The sequence below is a fragment of the Cetorhinus maximus genome, chromosome 24 (assembly GCF_964194155.1).
Source record: "Cetorhinus maximus chromosome 24, sCetMax3.hap1.1, whole genome shotgun sequence".
Taxonomy (NCBI): Eukaryota; Metazoa; Chordata; class Chondrichthyes; order Lamniformes; family Cetorhinidae; genus Cetorhinus; species Cetorhinus maximus.
The window spans coordinates 10,512,743-10,526,680 of record NC_135902.1 but is presented as its reverse complement, the minus strand read 5'-3'; the positions used below and the strand labels follow the sequence as shown (position 1 = coordinate 10,526,680).

Here is a 13,938-nt window from a genome sequence, read left to right as displayed (position 1 = left end):
AATTACGGATCAGCAACAAATACTGGCCTTGCACGAAAGAATAGAGAATAAAACCTGTTACGGTTGAGGTGGATTTGGGGCCTACGTTCTTGCCTTACCCATGGTGGAGGTAGACCTGCCTTCAAGGAGTGAACTTAAGAAGAAGAAATGGTTCAAGGGCATTCATGCTGCTTTGTCACTTTACCAAGGAAGGTTGGAACTCTGTACCTTCAACTCTGATCACTGGTCTCCAATTTCTGATTACATTTTAATGTAGGAGTGACAAGTCAGGTCAGCCAGACCACGTTAGCATGAATAGCATTCAAAATTCCATTTACAAATTCTCAGGTGGTCTCAGATCTTTTGTAATAGTGCATTCCACAGTCAGATCACTGACATAGCTTTCTAGTTACACCCATCAGTGCAAAGCCTGAAGTATATCAAATCAACGCAAGATGACTCTCAAAGTTGGGTTGCCCAGCCCTTCAGAGGCCCATAGAAAGTATGAAACCAATCTCTGACAATTGCATTTATATTCGTGGTTTCACAAAAACTCTAATTTTGAGTGTTTTCCCCATCAAATACAAAATATATCAATATAATTATCACACTTTTCATTCAATTTGATGGAACAATGTAAAAACTATCCAACATTTTCAACAACAAGTAGAAACCATGGAAGTTAACTATCTAATTCCTCCTAAATATTAATCAAGTTCAAAGGATTAATAAAATAAATCATAAATGAATATTAAATGAAGCAGATAAAGATATGGATTTGCAAGGAGATTAAGATTTTATTGTTTCTCAATTGAATATAAAGAAATTCACATTATGCAGATTTCTTGTAATCACTGCTGAATTTCCAAATCAGGTTCACTCTTCACTGTCTAGCGTTTTCTGTAAAGTAAAATTAGAAACAATTGTTACACCAAGGTTGATATTCAAAAATATAAGACTGTTATTGATACTTTGATATCTATTGGGCAAGAATTTTTTGTCAAAATAGTAATGAGGCTAATGGTATTCATTGTTATTTATGCCTAAAAGATTTAACAACTTCAAGCAAAGCTAACTTAAGTATCCAAAGGTTGCAGTCCGAGTTGCATCTCTCTATTATCAGCTCCTTAAAAAATGGTAAATTGCAGTCTGGCTCACTATTGAAATGCATTGAATGTCATTAAGTTTCTTTATTTGTGCAATAGATATAAACTAAACCTGCTGCATATATTTAAGACTACAACTAACAATTCGTAGCCTAAATACCATGTTGGTTGTTAATTGTTGGCAAGCTGCCTCTCTGGCACTTAAAATTAACTGTTACATTGTGGAGTCTCATTCCTTCAGGTTTTGAACTTATTGAGAAAATCTTAAAATTTCTAATTTTTCAATGTATTTATTTTCTTTTATTTTCTGTCTCTGCTTTCTTTCTTAATCCAATCTTTCTTTCCCTCCATTTGTTTCTCTTTCTGTGAAAAGGTTGGACAGGTACAAGTGATTAGGAAGGCAAATTAAATGTTGTCGTTTGTTGCAAGGGGAATGGAGTATAAAAGTAGGGAAGTTTTGCTACAGTTGTACAGGGCATTGGTTGGACAGTTCTCATTTTTCTAAACTCCAATGGATAGAGGTTCAACCTGTCCAACCTTTCCTCATAAGATAACCCCTTCATCCCAGAAATCAGTAGAGTGAACTTTCACCAAACTGTTTCTAATGCTATTATATCCTTTCTCAAGTAAGGAGTCCAAAACTGTACACACTACTCTAGATGTGGTCTCACCAATGCCCTGTACAACTATAGCAAAACTTCCCTACTTTTATACTCCATTCCCCTTGCAACAAACGACAACATTTAATTTGCCTTCCTAATCACTTGTTGTACCACCGAGCCGGTGGGGCCTGCCCGCCCATCAAGGGCAAAGTTCTGCCCAAGGAGTTACATTTGCTATTTTCCAATTTGATGGGGCCTTTCTAGAACCAAGGGAATTTTGGAAAATTATAACAAGTGCGTCTACTAGTTCTGCCTTTTTGATATTTTTTGCAAACTCTGGCCTTATCTGCTGTTATACTCTTAAGCTTGTTTGCTCTGTCCCTTCCTGTCACACTTTGATTGTCAATTCCCTTATTGCCACCTTGCTCTTTTGCCTTGCCTTTTTCATTTAATTTAACACATCTTCCCTCACGTGGTCCCTCACCCCACCATTTAGTTTAAAACCCTCTCTACCGCCTTAGCTATATGACTCGCCAGAACACTGGTCCTAGCATGGTTCTGGTGAAGACCAACCCAATGTTACAGCTCCCACTTTCTCCAGTACTGGTGCTAGTGCCCCATGAATTGAAACCCATTTTTCCCACATCAATCTTTGAGCCACAAATTCAACTCTCTAATCTGATTTACCCTATGCAAATTTTCTTGTGACTCAAGTAATAATCCAAAGATTATTACCTTTGAGGTTCTGTTTTTTTAATTTAGCACCTAGCTGCTCATACTCCCTATGCAGAATGCCTTTCCTAGCTTTACCTATGTCGTTGGTGCCCACGTGGACCACTACAATCTTCCCCCCGCCCACTGCAAATTCCTCTCTAGCCCCGAGCAGATGTCCTGAACCTCGGCACAGGACAGGCAAAACAGCCTTCTGAACTCTTGCTCTCAGCTACAGAGAACTGTGTCTATCGCCCTGACTATACTGTCCCCTGCTACCACCAAATTCCTATTAGCTCCCCTGCTTGAATGGCTTCCTGTACCACAGTGCCATGGTCAGCTCATTCATTCACACTGCAGGCCCTGCTCTCATCCATACAGGCTGCAAGAACCTTGGACCTGTTGGACAATTGCAAAGGCTGAGGCTCTGCCACTTCTACCTTCTCAATCCCCATGCCTGCCTCACTCACAGCCACACCCACCTATCCATGACCATCGACCAAATCAGATGACCCAAGCCTAATGGGTGTGACTGCCTCCTGGGACATAGTGTCCAGGTAACTTTCCCCCTCCCTGGTGCATCACAGTGTCTATATCTCGGCCTCCAACTCAATGACTCTGATACGAAGTTCCTTGAGCTGCATACATTTCCTTTCTATGTTTATTTCATTATTTAAGGGGATCAGTGCTATGCCCCCATGTTCACTTATGTTGCAGGTGTCTTGTTTTCCTCTCTGTGTTTTTATTGGTTCACACTTGCAGCAACTTTGAGAGCAAAGATTTTTTGAGCTGAAGGTTGCAGGGGCAAGTCTAACTACTGGCAGATATCATTATATACCCTGCTCCTGGGGGAGATTGGAAACAGCGCGAGAGGAGAGGTGATTGGGAGATTGAAAACAGCGCGAGAGGAGAGTCAGTCAGGAGATTGAAAACAGCGCGAGAGGAGAGTCAGTCGGGAGATCAAAAACAGCGCGAGAGGAGAGGTGATTGGGAGATTGAAAATAAAAGGAGGGGAAGCTGAAGAGGAGTGGCCAGTGTGTGAGTGGCCCAGTGAAGGAGTGGAGCTTTGAGGCTTTGGCTTGAGAGGCTTTGGCGAGCAGAGGCTGAGGACGAGCTTGCTCCCAGTGAGGTAAGGCCGGGTAAGTTCCTTTAATTAAATTGGGAGTAGGTAATGGAGGCAGCAGTTAGGGCAGTCGAGTGCTCCGAATGCAGCATGTGGGAAGTCTGGGACAGTACAATTGTCCCTGATGACCACACCTGCAAAAGATGCATCCAGCTGCAGCTCCTGACAAACCAAGTTAGGGAACTGGAGCTGGAGCTGGATGAACTTCGGATCATTCGGGAGGCAAAGGCAGTAATAGACAGGAGTTTCAGGGAGACAGTCACCCCTAAAAGTCAGGAGGCAGGTAGCTGGGTGACTGTCAGGAGAGGGAAGGGGAATAGACAGAAAGAGCAGAGCACCCCTGTGGCCGTTCCCATCAACAATAGGTATACCGTTTTGGATACTGTTGGTGGGGACGACCTACCAGGGACAAGTTGTAGTGGTCGCGTCCCTGGCACCGAGGCTGGACCCTCAACTCAGAAAGGAGGGAGGAAAAAGAGGAGAGCAGTAGTGATAGGGGATTCGATAGTTAGGGAGACAGATAAGAGGTTCTGTGGGAGAGATCGAGAATCCCGGATGGTCTGTTGCCTCCCTGGTGCCAGGGTCCGCAATATCTCGGATCGAGTTCTCAGTATTCTCAGGAGGGAGGGTGAGCAGTCAGATGTCGTGGTCCATGTAGGGACCAATGACGTGGATAGGATGGAGGAGGAGGTCCTGCAAAGAGAGTTTAGGGAGTTAGGTGCAAAGTTGAAGGACAGGATCTCCAGGGTTGCGATCTCAGGAGTGCTACCCGTGCCACGTGCTAGTGAGGCTAGAAATAGGAAGATAATGCAGCTAAATACGTGGCTAAGGAGATGGTGCAGGAGGGAGGGCTTCATGTTTCTTGACAATTGGGCTCTGTTCCAAGGAAGGTGGGACCTGTTCCGACGGGACGGTTTGCACCTGAACTGGAGGGGGACTAACATCCTTGCGGGTAGGTTTGCTAGTGCTGCTCCGGGGGGTTTAAACTAGATTTGCAGGGGGAGGGGAACCAGAGTGTTAGAGCAGATAGTGAGGTGGAGGAGGATAAAGGTCAAGTGAGGAATGCATGTAGAGACAGAAATCAAAGGTTTGTACGTGATAGAAATGTTCTCAGGTGCATCTATTTCAATGCAAGGAGTATTGTCGGAAAGGCAGATGAGTTTAGGGCGTGGATTGGCACGTGGGACTACGACATTATTGCTATTAGTGAGACTTGGTTGCAGGAGGGGTAGGACTGGCAGCTCAATGTTCCGGGGTTCCGTTGTTTCAGACGTGATAGAGGGGGAGGGATGAAAGGGGGCGGAGTGGCATTACTAGTCAGGGAAAATATCACAGCTGTGCATAGACAGGACAGCCCAGAGGGCTCGTTTACAGAGGCCATATGGGTGGAGCTGAGGAACGGGAAAGGTGTGACCACACTAATAGGGTTGTATTATAGACCGCCCAATAGTCAGAGAGAATTGGAGGAGCAAATCTGTAGAGAGATAGCAGACCGATGTAAGAAACAGAAAGTTGTGATAGTAGGAGATTTTAACTTTCCACATATTGACTGGGACTCCCATACTGTAAAAGGGCTGGATGGCTTGGAGTTTGTCAAATATGTTCAGGAAAGTTTTCTAAATCAATATATAGAGGTACCAATGAGAGAGGATGCAATACTTGATCTCATATTAGGGAACCAGACAGGTCAGGTGACAGAAGTATGTGTAGGCGAACATTTTGGGTCCAGTGACCATAATGTCATTAGTTTTAAGTTAATTATGGATAAGGATAGGTCTGGTCCTCGAGCTGAGATTCTAAATTGGAGAAAGGACAATTTTGTGGAAATGAGAAATGATCTAGGAAGAGTGGATTGGGATAAGTTGTTTTCTGGCAAGGATGTGTTCAGTAAGTGGAAGGCATTCAAAGGCGAAATTTTGAGAGTTTGCATTTTCCTGTCAGGATTAAAGGCAAAGTTAACAGGCACAGGGAACCTTGGTTTTCAAGGGATATTGGCGATCTGGTTAAGAAGAAGAGAGAGGTGTATAGCAGGTGTAGGCAACAAGGAGCAAATCAGGTACTTGTAGAGTATAGAAAATGTAAGAAAATACTAAAGAAGGAAATCAGGAAGACAAAAAGAAGACATGAGGTTGCTTTGGCAGATAATGTGAAGGTAAACCCGAAGAGTTTCTACAAGTATATTAACAGTAAAAGGATAGTAAGGGACACAATTGGTCCCCTTGAAGATCAGAGTGGTCGTTTATGTGTGGAGCCTCACGAGATGGGGGAGATCTTAAACAGTTTTTTTGCATCAGTATTTACTCAGGAAACTGGCATAGTGTATAAGGAAGGAAGGGAAACAAGCAGTAGTGTCATGGAACATATAGAGATTAAAGAGGAGGAGGTGCTTGCTGCCTTACAGCGAATAAAGGTAGATAAATCCCCCGGGCCTGACATGATATTCCCTCGGACCTTGAGGGAGACTAGTGTAGAAATTGCAGGGGCCCTGGCAGAAATATTTTAAATGCCCTTAGCCACGAGTGAGCTGCCGGAGGATTGGAGGGTAGCTCATGTTGTTCCGTTGTTTAAAAAAAGCTCCAAAAGTAAACCAGGTAATTACAGGCCAGTGAGCCTGACGTCAGTAGTAGGTAAATTATTGGAAGGTGTTCTGAGAGATTGGATATACAATTATTTGGACAGCCAAGGGCTGATTAAGGATAGTCAGCATGGCTTTGTGCATGGAAGGTCGTGTTTAACACTCCTTTGAGGAGGTTACTAAGAAAGTAGATGAAGGAAAGGCTGTGGATGTTGTCTACATGGACTTTAGTAAGGCGTTTGACAAGGTCCCATATGGGAGGTTAGTTCAGAAGGTTCAGACACTTGGTATCCATGGAGAGGTTGTAAACTGGATTCGAAATTGGCTGAGTGGGAGAAGACAGAGAGTGGTAGTGGATGATTGCTTCTCATACTGGAGGCCTGTGACTAGTGGTGTGCCTCAGGGATCTGTGCTGGGACCATTGTTGTTTGTTGTCTATATCAATGATCTGGATGATAATGTGGTAAATTGGATCAGCAAGTTTGCTGATGACACTAAGATTGGAGGCGTTGTGGACAGCGAGGAAGGCTTTCAAAGCTTGCAGAGGGATCTGGACCAACTGGAAAAATGGGCCAGAAAATGGCAGATGGAATTTAATGCAGAAAAGTGTGAGGTGTTGCATTTTGGAAGGACAAACCAAGGTAGGACATACACAGTAAATGGTAGGGCACTGAGAAGTGTGGAGGAACAAAGGGATCTGGGAGTTCAGATACATAATTCCCTGAAAGTGGCATCACAGGTAGACAGGGTTGTAAAGAAAGCTTTTGGCATACCGGCCTTCATAAATCAAAGTATTGAGTATAGGAGTTGGGATGTTATGGTGAGGTTGTATAAGACATTGGTGAGGCCAACTTTGGAGTATTGTGTGCAGTTCTGGTTGCCTAACTACAGAAGGATATCAGTAAGATTGAAAGAGTGCAGAGAAGATTTACTAGGATGTTCCTGGGTCTTCAGGAGTTGAGTTACAGGGAAAGATTAAACAGGTTAGGACTTTATTCCTTGGAGCGTAGAAGAATGAGGGGAGATTTGATGGAAGTTTACAAAATTATGAGGGGTATAGACAGAGTAAATGCGAGTAGGCTCTTTCCACTTAGATTAGGAGAGATAAACACAAGAGGACATGGCTTTAGGGTGAAAGGGGAAAGTTTTAGGGGGAACATTAGGGGGAACTTCTTCACTCAGAGAGTGGTGGGAGTGTGGAACGAGCTGCCATCTGACGTGGTAAATGCGGGCTCACTCTTAAGTTTTAAGAATAAATTGGATAGATACATGGATGGGAGAGGTCTGGAGGGTTATGGACTGGGTGCAGGTCAATGGGACTAGCGGAATAATATTTTGGCACAGACTAGAAGGGCTGAATGGCCTGTTTTTCTGTGCTGTAGTGTTCTATGGTTCTACTTCTAAAACCTAACTACTTACTTGAATATTTTGACTAATCTGCGTTTAGTGCAACAATACATTAAGTTTGAAATCATAATACACACATTACCTTGCTGGTAAAATCACGACTTTTAGCCCTGAGTTTATTGACTTGGGACTCTGCAATATCAGCACGCTCCTCTGCCTCTTCCAATTCATGTTGTACCTTCCTAAATTTGGATAAATGGACATTGGCTTGTTCCTCCTGAAAGGAAAAGTAGATAGAGCTGAAGTGACTAGCTAAATACAGACAGCTACATTTATAGTTGTGAAAGCATCATATTTATCAAGCAAGCAACATCAATCAAATTGGAAAATATGTAGTAGTCATACTACATTTTTTTCATCTCTGCCAAGTGGCTCTAGCACTTCAGGGACTCAAATTATGCAGTATCCATTCTTATAAGTATAATTGTAGCCAGAGAATCACTGAAATGTCTTCTCTTTCTACTCATGGACTGTCAGATCTGGTGGCCCCCAAGTATCCAACCTTCAACCCTTCCTGTTCCTCGCTCACATGCTACCCCTCATCAACATCATCCAAAACTACAGCAAAAGTTTCCATGTGTATGCTGATGACACCCAGTTTTACCTTACCACTACCTCTCTCGACCCCCTCTACTCTCCCCAAATTGTCACGCTGCTTATCTGACATCCAGCACTGATGAGCAGAAATTTCCTCGAAGTATTGGGAAGAGTTTGTCTTCAATCCCCACCACAAACTGATATTTGATGTGAAGATGAGCTCCCAACTAATTATCTACACGATCATTCAGACTCCCTATTTCCACCTCCATAGCATAGCTCAATCTCACCCTTGCCTCAGCTCATCTGCTGCTGAAAATCTCATCCATGCCTTTGTAACCTCTAGACTTCGCTATTCCAAAGCACTCCTCCCATTTTATACTCTCCATAAACTTGAGGCCATCCAAAACTCTGCTCCCATGTCCTAACTCACATTAGGTCCTGTTCACCAACCCCTTGTGCTCACTGACCTCTACTGGCTCCCAGTCCCACAATGCCTCAGTTTTAAAGTTATCTTGTTCACAAATCCCTCCATGGCCACCCCACTCTTTATCTCTGTAATTTCATGCAACCCTAAAAACCTCAGAGATATCTGTGCTCCTCTAATTACAGCCCACCATTGGCGGCCATCCTTCAGATGCTGAAATCTGAAGCTCTAGAATTCTCTCCCTAAATTTCTCCATCCTTGTACCTCTCTTTAAGACACTCCTTTAAAACCTGTCTTTCTGACCAAGCTTTTGGGCATCTGCCCTAAAACCTCCTTATGCGGCTCAGTGTCAAAACATTGTCTGATAACATTCCTGTGAAGTACCTTTATACAATTATTACTTTAACGCTGTTACATAAATACGGATTGTTGTTGTTGACTCAAAACTTTTTTTGCAGTTTATTACACATTTGAGATGAAATAAATAATTTACTTCTAATGTCCAAAGGATAAATGCGTAAATACTAAAGTATGGATCAAGATGGATTGCATATCCTTTGCTACTTGCTGGTAACTGAAAGTATAAGTGTTACTTACAGCCTCCTCAGATTGCCTCTTATAGGTTTTAACTTTCATTTGCAGCTTGTCAACCAGGTCCTGAAGTCTCAGATTATTCTTTCTGTCTTCTTCAGTCTGGGTGCAGAATTGTGAACAGAAAGGTATAGAGTTTGTGCACTAATTACATGGCTATTTGAAAAGCTCTTCAGTTGCATGTCTGTATTAAAAAGTTAAAAATGGTTAAATGTTTTCAGACTAACTCTCCCTGGATAGCTCGGTGTTTTTCTTTATGAGGTAAACCATACCGAGCAGGAAAGCCCCAAGACTGAACAGTAGTCCCTTCGAGTTAGCTGTTCTGGGTAAGAGAAGTGCCACAATGAGCCTTAATGTTTTTGGGTGAGTGAATGAGAATATCAGCCAATGCTTCTGCTCTTGGGCAGCATTCAGTAACTCCTGGGGCCACTGTATGTCTGTGGATAGTGGGTCAGGACATGTTGTTAGTCAGGGAAGGTAGCATCAAGCTTGGCCATGACACTGTAATTAAATTACCAACATGGATACACCTGTCAAGAGATACACATGGATAGTGATTCTTGGTGAGGTACTGAGGGGTATGCAGCCATTCTCAACACATCAAACCCAGTGAAGAGTGAAAACTGTTGAGAAATAAGAAAAGAAACGTGAATACAAGGGCCTAGGTCTTTCGAGCAGTAGCAATGATGGTCAGATTGCTGCTGTGCCCAAAAATTTCCCTGACCCAATGCAGCTGCGTATTTCTCCCAGGATCTTCTGATCCTAGCTTTTACTAGGGAACTCTGTCGAGCGGAGTAGAGTCAGGGTAAGAAAGGACATGCCCCTTTTTACAGCACTAATGGCCATAAGGTAGGTTTAAAGGTCCAGTCTGAATGTTAGTGAATGGATAAGTGAATGGGTGAATATATAAATGGGTGAGTGGGTGAATGGATGAGCGGGTGAATAGGTAGGTGGTAGTTAGGTAGGGTAGTTAGATGGGTAAGGTGGGAAGGTGGGTGGGTAGGTGGGCAGATGGATGAGGTGGGTAGAGTTAGCAAGTAGGCAGGCGGGTAGGGTAGTTAGGTGGTGAGGTGGGTGAGATGGTTATTGGGTCGGGGGTGTAGTCTGGTTTGGTAGGTAGTTGGTAATCGGGGTTAGTTGGGTCAGGTTGGGAGGGGTAGTCAGGGGATCGAGGGGTTGATTGGGTAATGGATTGTATAGCTACCCAGGTGTTAGATCAGGTTTTAATTTTTCTAACATTTCCTGGGTAACTATCCGGGTAAGTACCGCGGAACTGTCCAAAGTCTCCGACTCTACTCAGAGTTGATGACATTCGAAGAGGTTGCCAGGGAGCAGGGGAATTGCTCACTGGAAATTGAAAGTTCCCGGGCAATTCCCACATAGTTATGTGCAAAAGGATTTCCACAGGGTCCGGATGCCCATTTTCAATTGTATGTCCAGTCTCTGATGATCCAAAGACCAGAAGTTTTAGCCCATGGTCTTTGGATGGATTATTGGATAAAATTACAGGTCATTATGGACTGAGTCAGAGACCAGAAGGTTCCACCTCCTATTCCCCTTTGAATCATTCGATCTCAATCAGGGTGGAAATTGGGGATGTGCAATTGCTTACAGTCACTCTTAGCCAGAGAGGGGAAAATGAGCCAAAGTTCCTGCTCTTGTTACTGTCCAGTGTTAACTGCTGGAAAGTATGCACGTGTGGATGTCAAGTGAGCACAGAATTGAGCAGAGTTATGTTGCTATCATAGTTAAATAGCTTTTTAAAAATTCTTTTTGCGGGATGTGGGCGTTGCTGGATAGGCCAGCATTTTTATTGCCCATTGCTAATTACCCTTGAGAATTTGGTGGTGAGCCGCCATCTTGAAACAAATGCAGTCCATGTGGTGTAGGTACACCCACAGTGCTTTTGGGGACGGAGTTCTAGGATTTTGACCCAACAACAGGGAAGGAATGGCGATATAGTTCCAAGTCAGGATGGTGTGTGGCTTGGAGGGGAACTTGAGGGTGGCGTCCCCATGCATCTGCTGCCCTTGTCCTTCTAGGTGGTAGAGGTCATCGGTTTAGAAGATGCTGTCGAAGGAGCCTTGGTGAGTTGCTGCAGTGCATCACGTAGATGGTACACACTGCTGCCACTGTGTGTCAGCAGTGGAGGGAGTGAATGTTGAAGGTGGTGGGTGAGGTGCCAATAAAGTGGGCTGCTTTGTCCTGGGTGGTGTCGAGCTTCTTGAGTATTGATAGAGGTGCACTCATCCAGGCAAGTGGAGAATATTCAATCACATGTCTTGTAGGTGGTAGCTGGTCAACATACTCTGGCTGGGATTTCACACAAAATGACTATGATACTTGGTTGAGGTACTGGCAGCCACCCAGTATTCCTGGAGTCATATCACTGTAAGAGTCTGCTGTTTCAGAAGTGGAGGGGAGAAAATGTCCATTTTTAAAAATATTAAAAGTCAATGCAACATAAATCTCCCTTACCTGGTAAATGAGCTCCTTGACCCTCCTTTCATATTTGCGAACACCTTTAATTGCCTCTGCACACCGTTTCTGCTCAGCTTCAAGTTCATTCTCAAGCTCACGTACCTATAAAGAAAGTAAAACCACCTTGAACAAAAAACTAAGAACATCCAATTACGTTTATATCTGGTCCAATGGAAACATTGCAAGATTTTCTCTGCTGATGATCACATTATTCTTTAGGATGGCAGTGACATTAAAAGAAATCAATAATGGATCATGTCCTAATCTAGCAAGTATATCTAAGATTTCATACCCTAGCTTCCAGTTTCTGGAGCTGTTTCTTTCCACCTTTCATGGCCAGCTGCTCAGCTTCATCCAGACGGAGTTGCAAATCCTTCACACTCTGCTCCAGATTTTTTTTCATTCTTTCCAAATGAGCGCTAGTGTCCTGTTCCTTTTTCAGCTCTTCCGCCATCATAGCAGCCTTGTTATGACATTATGAAACAAAATTATTATTGGCTTAATATACAGGATAAAGTACATCATAAAGTGAGCTTGAAATATAACAAGCTTTTGAGATTACTATTAAAATTGAAACAAGGGTCTTACGTCTGTAATGGCTTTCTTTGCCTTCTCATCTGCATTTCTTGATTCTTGAGTAGCATCTTCAACTTCGCTTTGAAGCAGGCTAATATCAGTTTCAAGTTTCTTCTTTGTGTTTATTAAGCTGGTATTCTGTTGGAAGAATTGATCAGAGTTGCTATGGTCCATGTTCCTTAATGTTGCAAAGCTAAATCAGCCTGAAAGATTGCTGTTGTTATATTTTACCTGGCTATGTAGGAGCTGCACACGTTCACTTGCATCAACCAATTCCTGCTCAGCAACTTTGCGGGCTCTATCTGTTTGTTCAAGGGCTGCTCTTATTTCTTCAATTTCAGCGAGTTGTAGGTTGCACCTCCGTTCAATCAAGGCCAGTTGTTCTTTGAGATCATCTTGGCATCTGAGGGACTCATCAAGGTTTAACTGGCATTCCTTAAAACCAGATTGATGATAGATATTAATTAATTGTAACTTAAAAATTCACATATATGATCTAATTTAGGCATTACTGGTGTCTGTTATTTCATTACAACCTCCTGATTTAAGTCAGGATTGAGAATTAACTAACAAGGTTTGAGTGCTTAGTGGCAATACATTATGGCCATAGTGTAATCATGCATGTGCAATAAATGATCTCAATTAAGGATAAACATATATTACTGTTTCTGAAGATCTATCTCAGAAAAGTGTACGCAAAAATTCAAATTTAACCACAAGAGCCTTTGATTTATTGACACCAACGTATTGTAACTGCATGATACGAAGCTTCACAAACCTTGTACTGGACTTGCAAGTTTCGGAAATGTTTTACAGCATCTGCAGCTTGACGGTTTGCATGGTTCAACTGAATTTCCATTTCATTCAAGTCTCCCTCCATCTTTTTCTTGATCCTCAGGGCGTCATTTCTGCTTCTAATTTCAGCATCCAGAGCAGTCTGCATGGTGTCCACTGTCCGTTGATAATTCCTCTTTATTTGCTCAATCTCTTCCTCTTTTTCCGCGATCCGCCTATCCACTTCTGATTTCACCTGGGTTAATTCGAGCTGAATACGCAGGATCTTGCTTTCTTCGTGTTCTAGCGATGCCTTAAAGCACATGACATAGCACAACCTAAAATACTTATTCAGGTAAAGATGTTACAGCACCTGACATGTGGTACAATTTTGGAAAACACCCTGAGAAAATGGTTGTAGAGGTTCAATTGGTCATTCTACAATTGCTAGTAAAATTGCAAAATGGTAGTATCCCTAAGAGTTTGTGCTAACTTTGACTTGAGTAGCTAATGGACCGAGTTTTGCAGTGGTAATGTCATCAAAACTGTTAGTCTTTGCCTTCATTACTTCTCTGAAACTGACAGCAAGTTCTGGAGTCCACATATATGTAGTTAAATGTGAAAATCCAGAAGATACTGCCAGTGATTCTTTGCTTCTCCAGAGGGTGCGCTGTTGAGCATCCCCAAGAATGCATCAATTAGAAATCACTAATCTGACAAGAACTTCCACTCATACACTGTTGGTCTCACTGTAAAAAAAGACTTGACACACTTATACCATGTTGAACCAAGTGTACCTGGGTTTTTAAGGCCATGCTAAGTTCATAATTAATGATAAATAGCTTCATTGATCCTGAAAAAAATAGTTTTACTTACGTTGAATGTAATTTTTTTTCCAATACGATAAGAAATTCTACATATTTCTAAAATAATATTTTGCCTAAAGTTTGTTGATGAAAATTTTAGCTTCTACCTTAATCCCATGTATGTATCCCAATCACTTATTTTGCTATCTGTAAAATTGAAAAAATAAAAGTGAAGGGACTGAG

General features: G+C 42.6%; 1 protein-coding gene across 1 annotated transcript in view; it reads right to left on the bottom strand.

Annotated features, from left to right (window-relative positions):
- Positions 1 to 773: 773 nt before the first annotated feature.
- The window catches only part of LOC144699642 (myosin-4-like), a 31,824-nt gene continuing 18,659 nt past the window's right edge, over positions 774 to 13,938 (bottom strand). Inside the window, exons 32-39 of the mRNA XM_078570731.1 lie at positions 12,894 to 13,202; positions 12,347 to 12,550; positions 12,128 to 12,253; positions 11,832 to 12,002; positions 11,537 to 11,641; positions 9,065 to 9,160; positions 7,586 to 7,720; positions 774 to 879 (exon numbers count right to left, since the gene is read on the bottom strand). Of these exons, the coding sequence (XP_078426857.1) occupies positions 856 to 879; positions 7,586 to 7,720; positions 9,065 to 9,160; positions 11,537 to 11,641; positions 11,832 to 12,002; positions 12,128 to 12,253; positions 12,347 to 12,550; positions 12,894 to 13,202 (1,170 nt within the window). The 3' untranslated portion in view covers positions 774 to 855. The remainder of the gene's footprint in view (positions 880 to 7,585; positions 7,721 to 9,064; positions 9,161 to 11,536; positions 11,642 to 11,831; positions 12,003 to 12,127; positions 12,254 to 12,346; positions 12,551 to 12,893; positions 13,203 to 13,938) is intronic.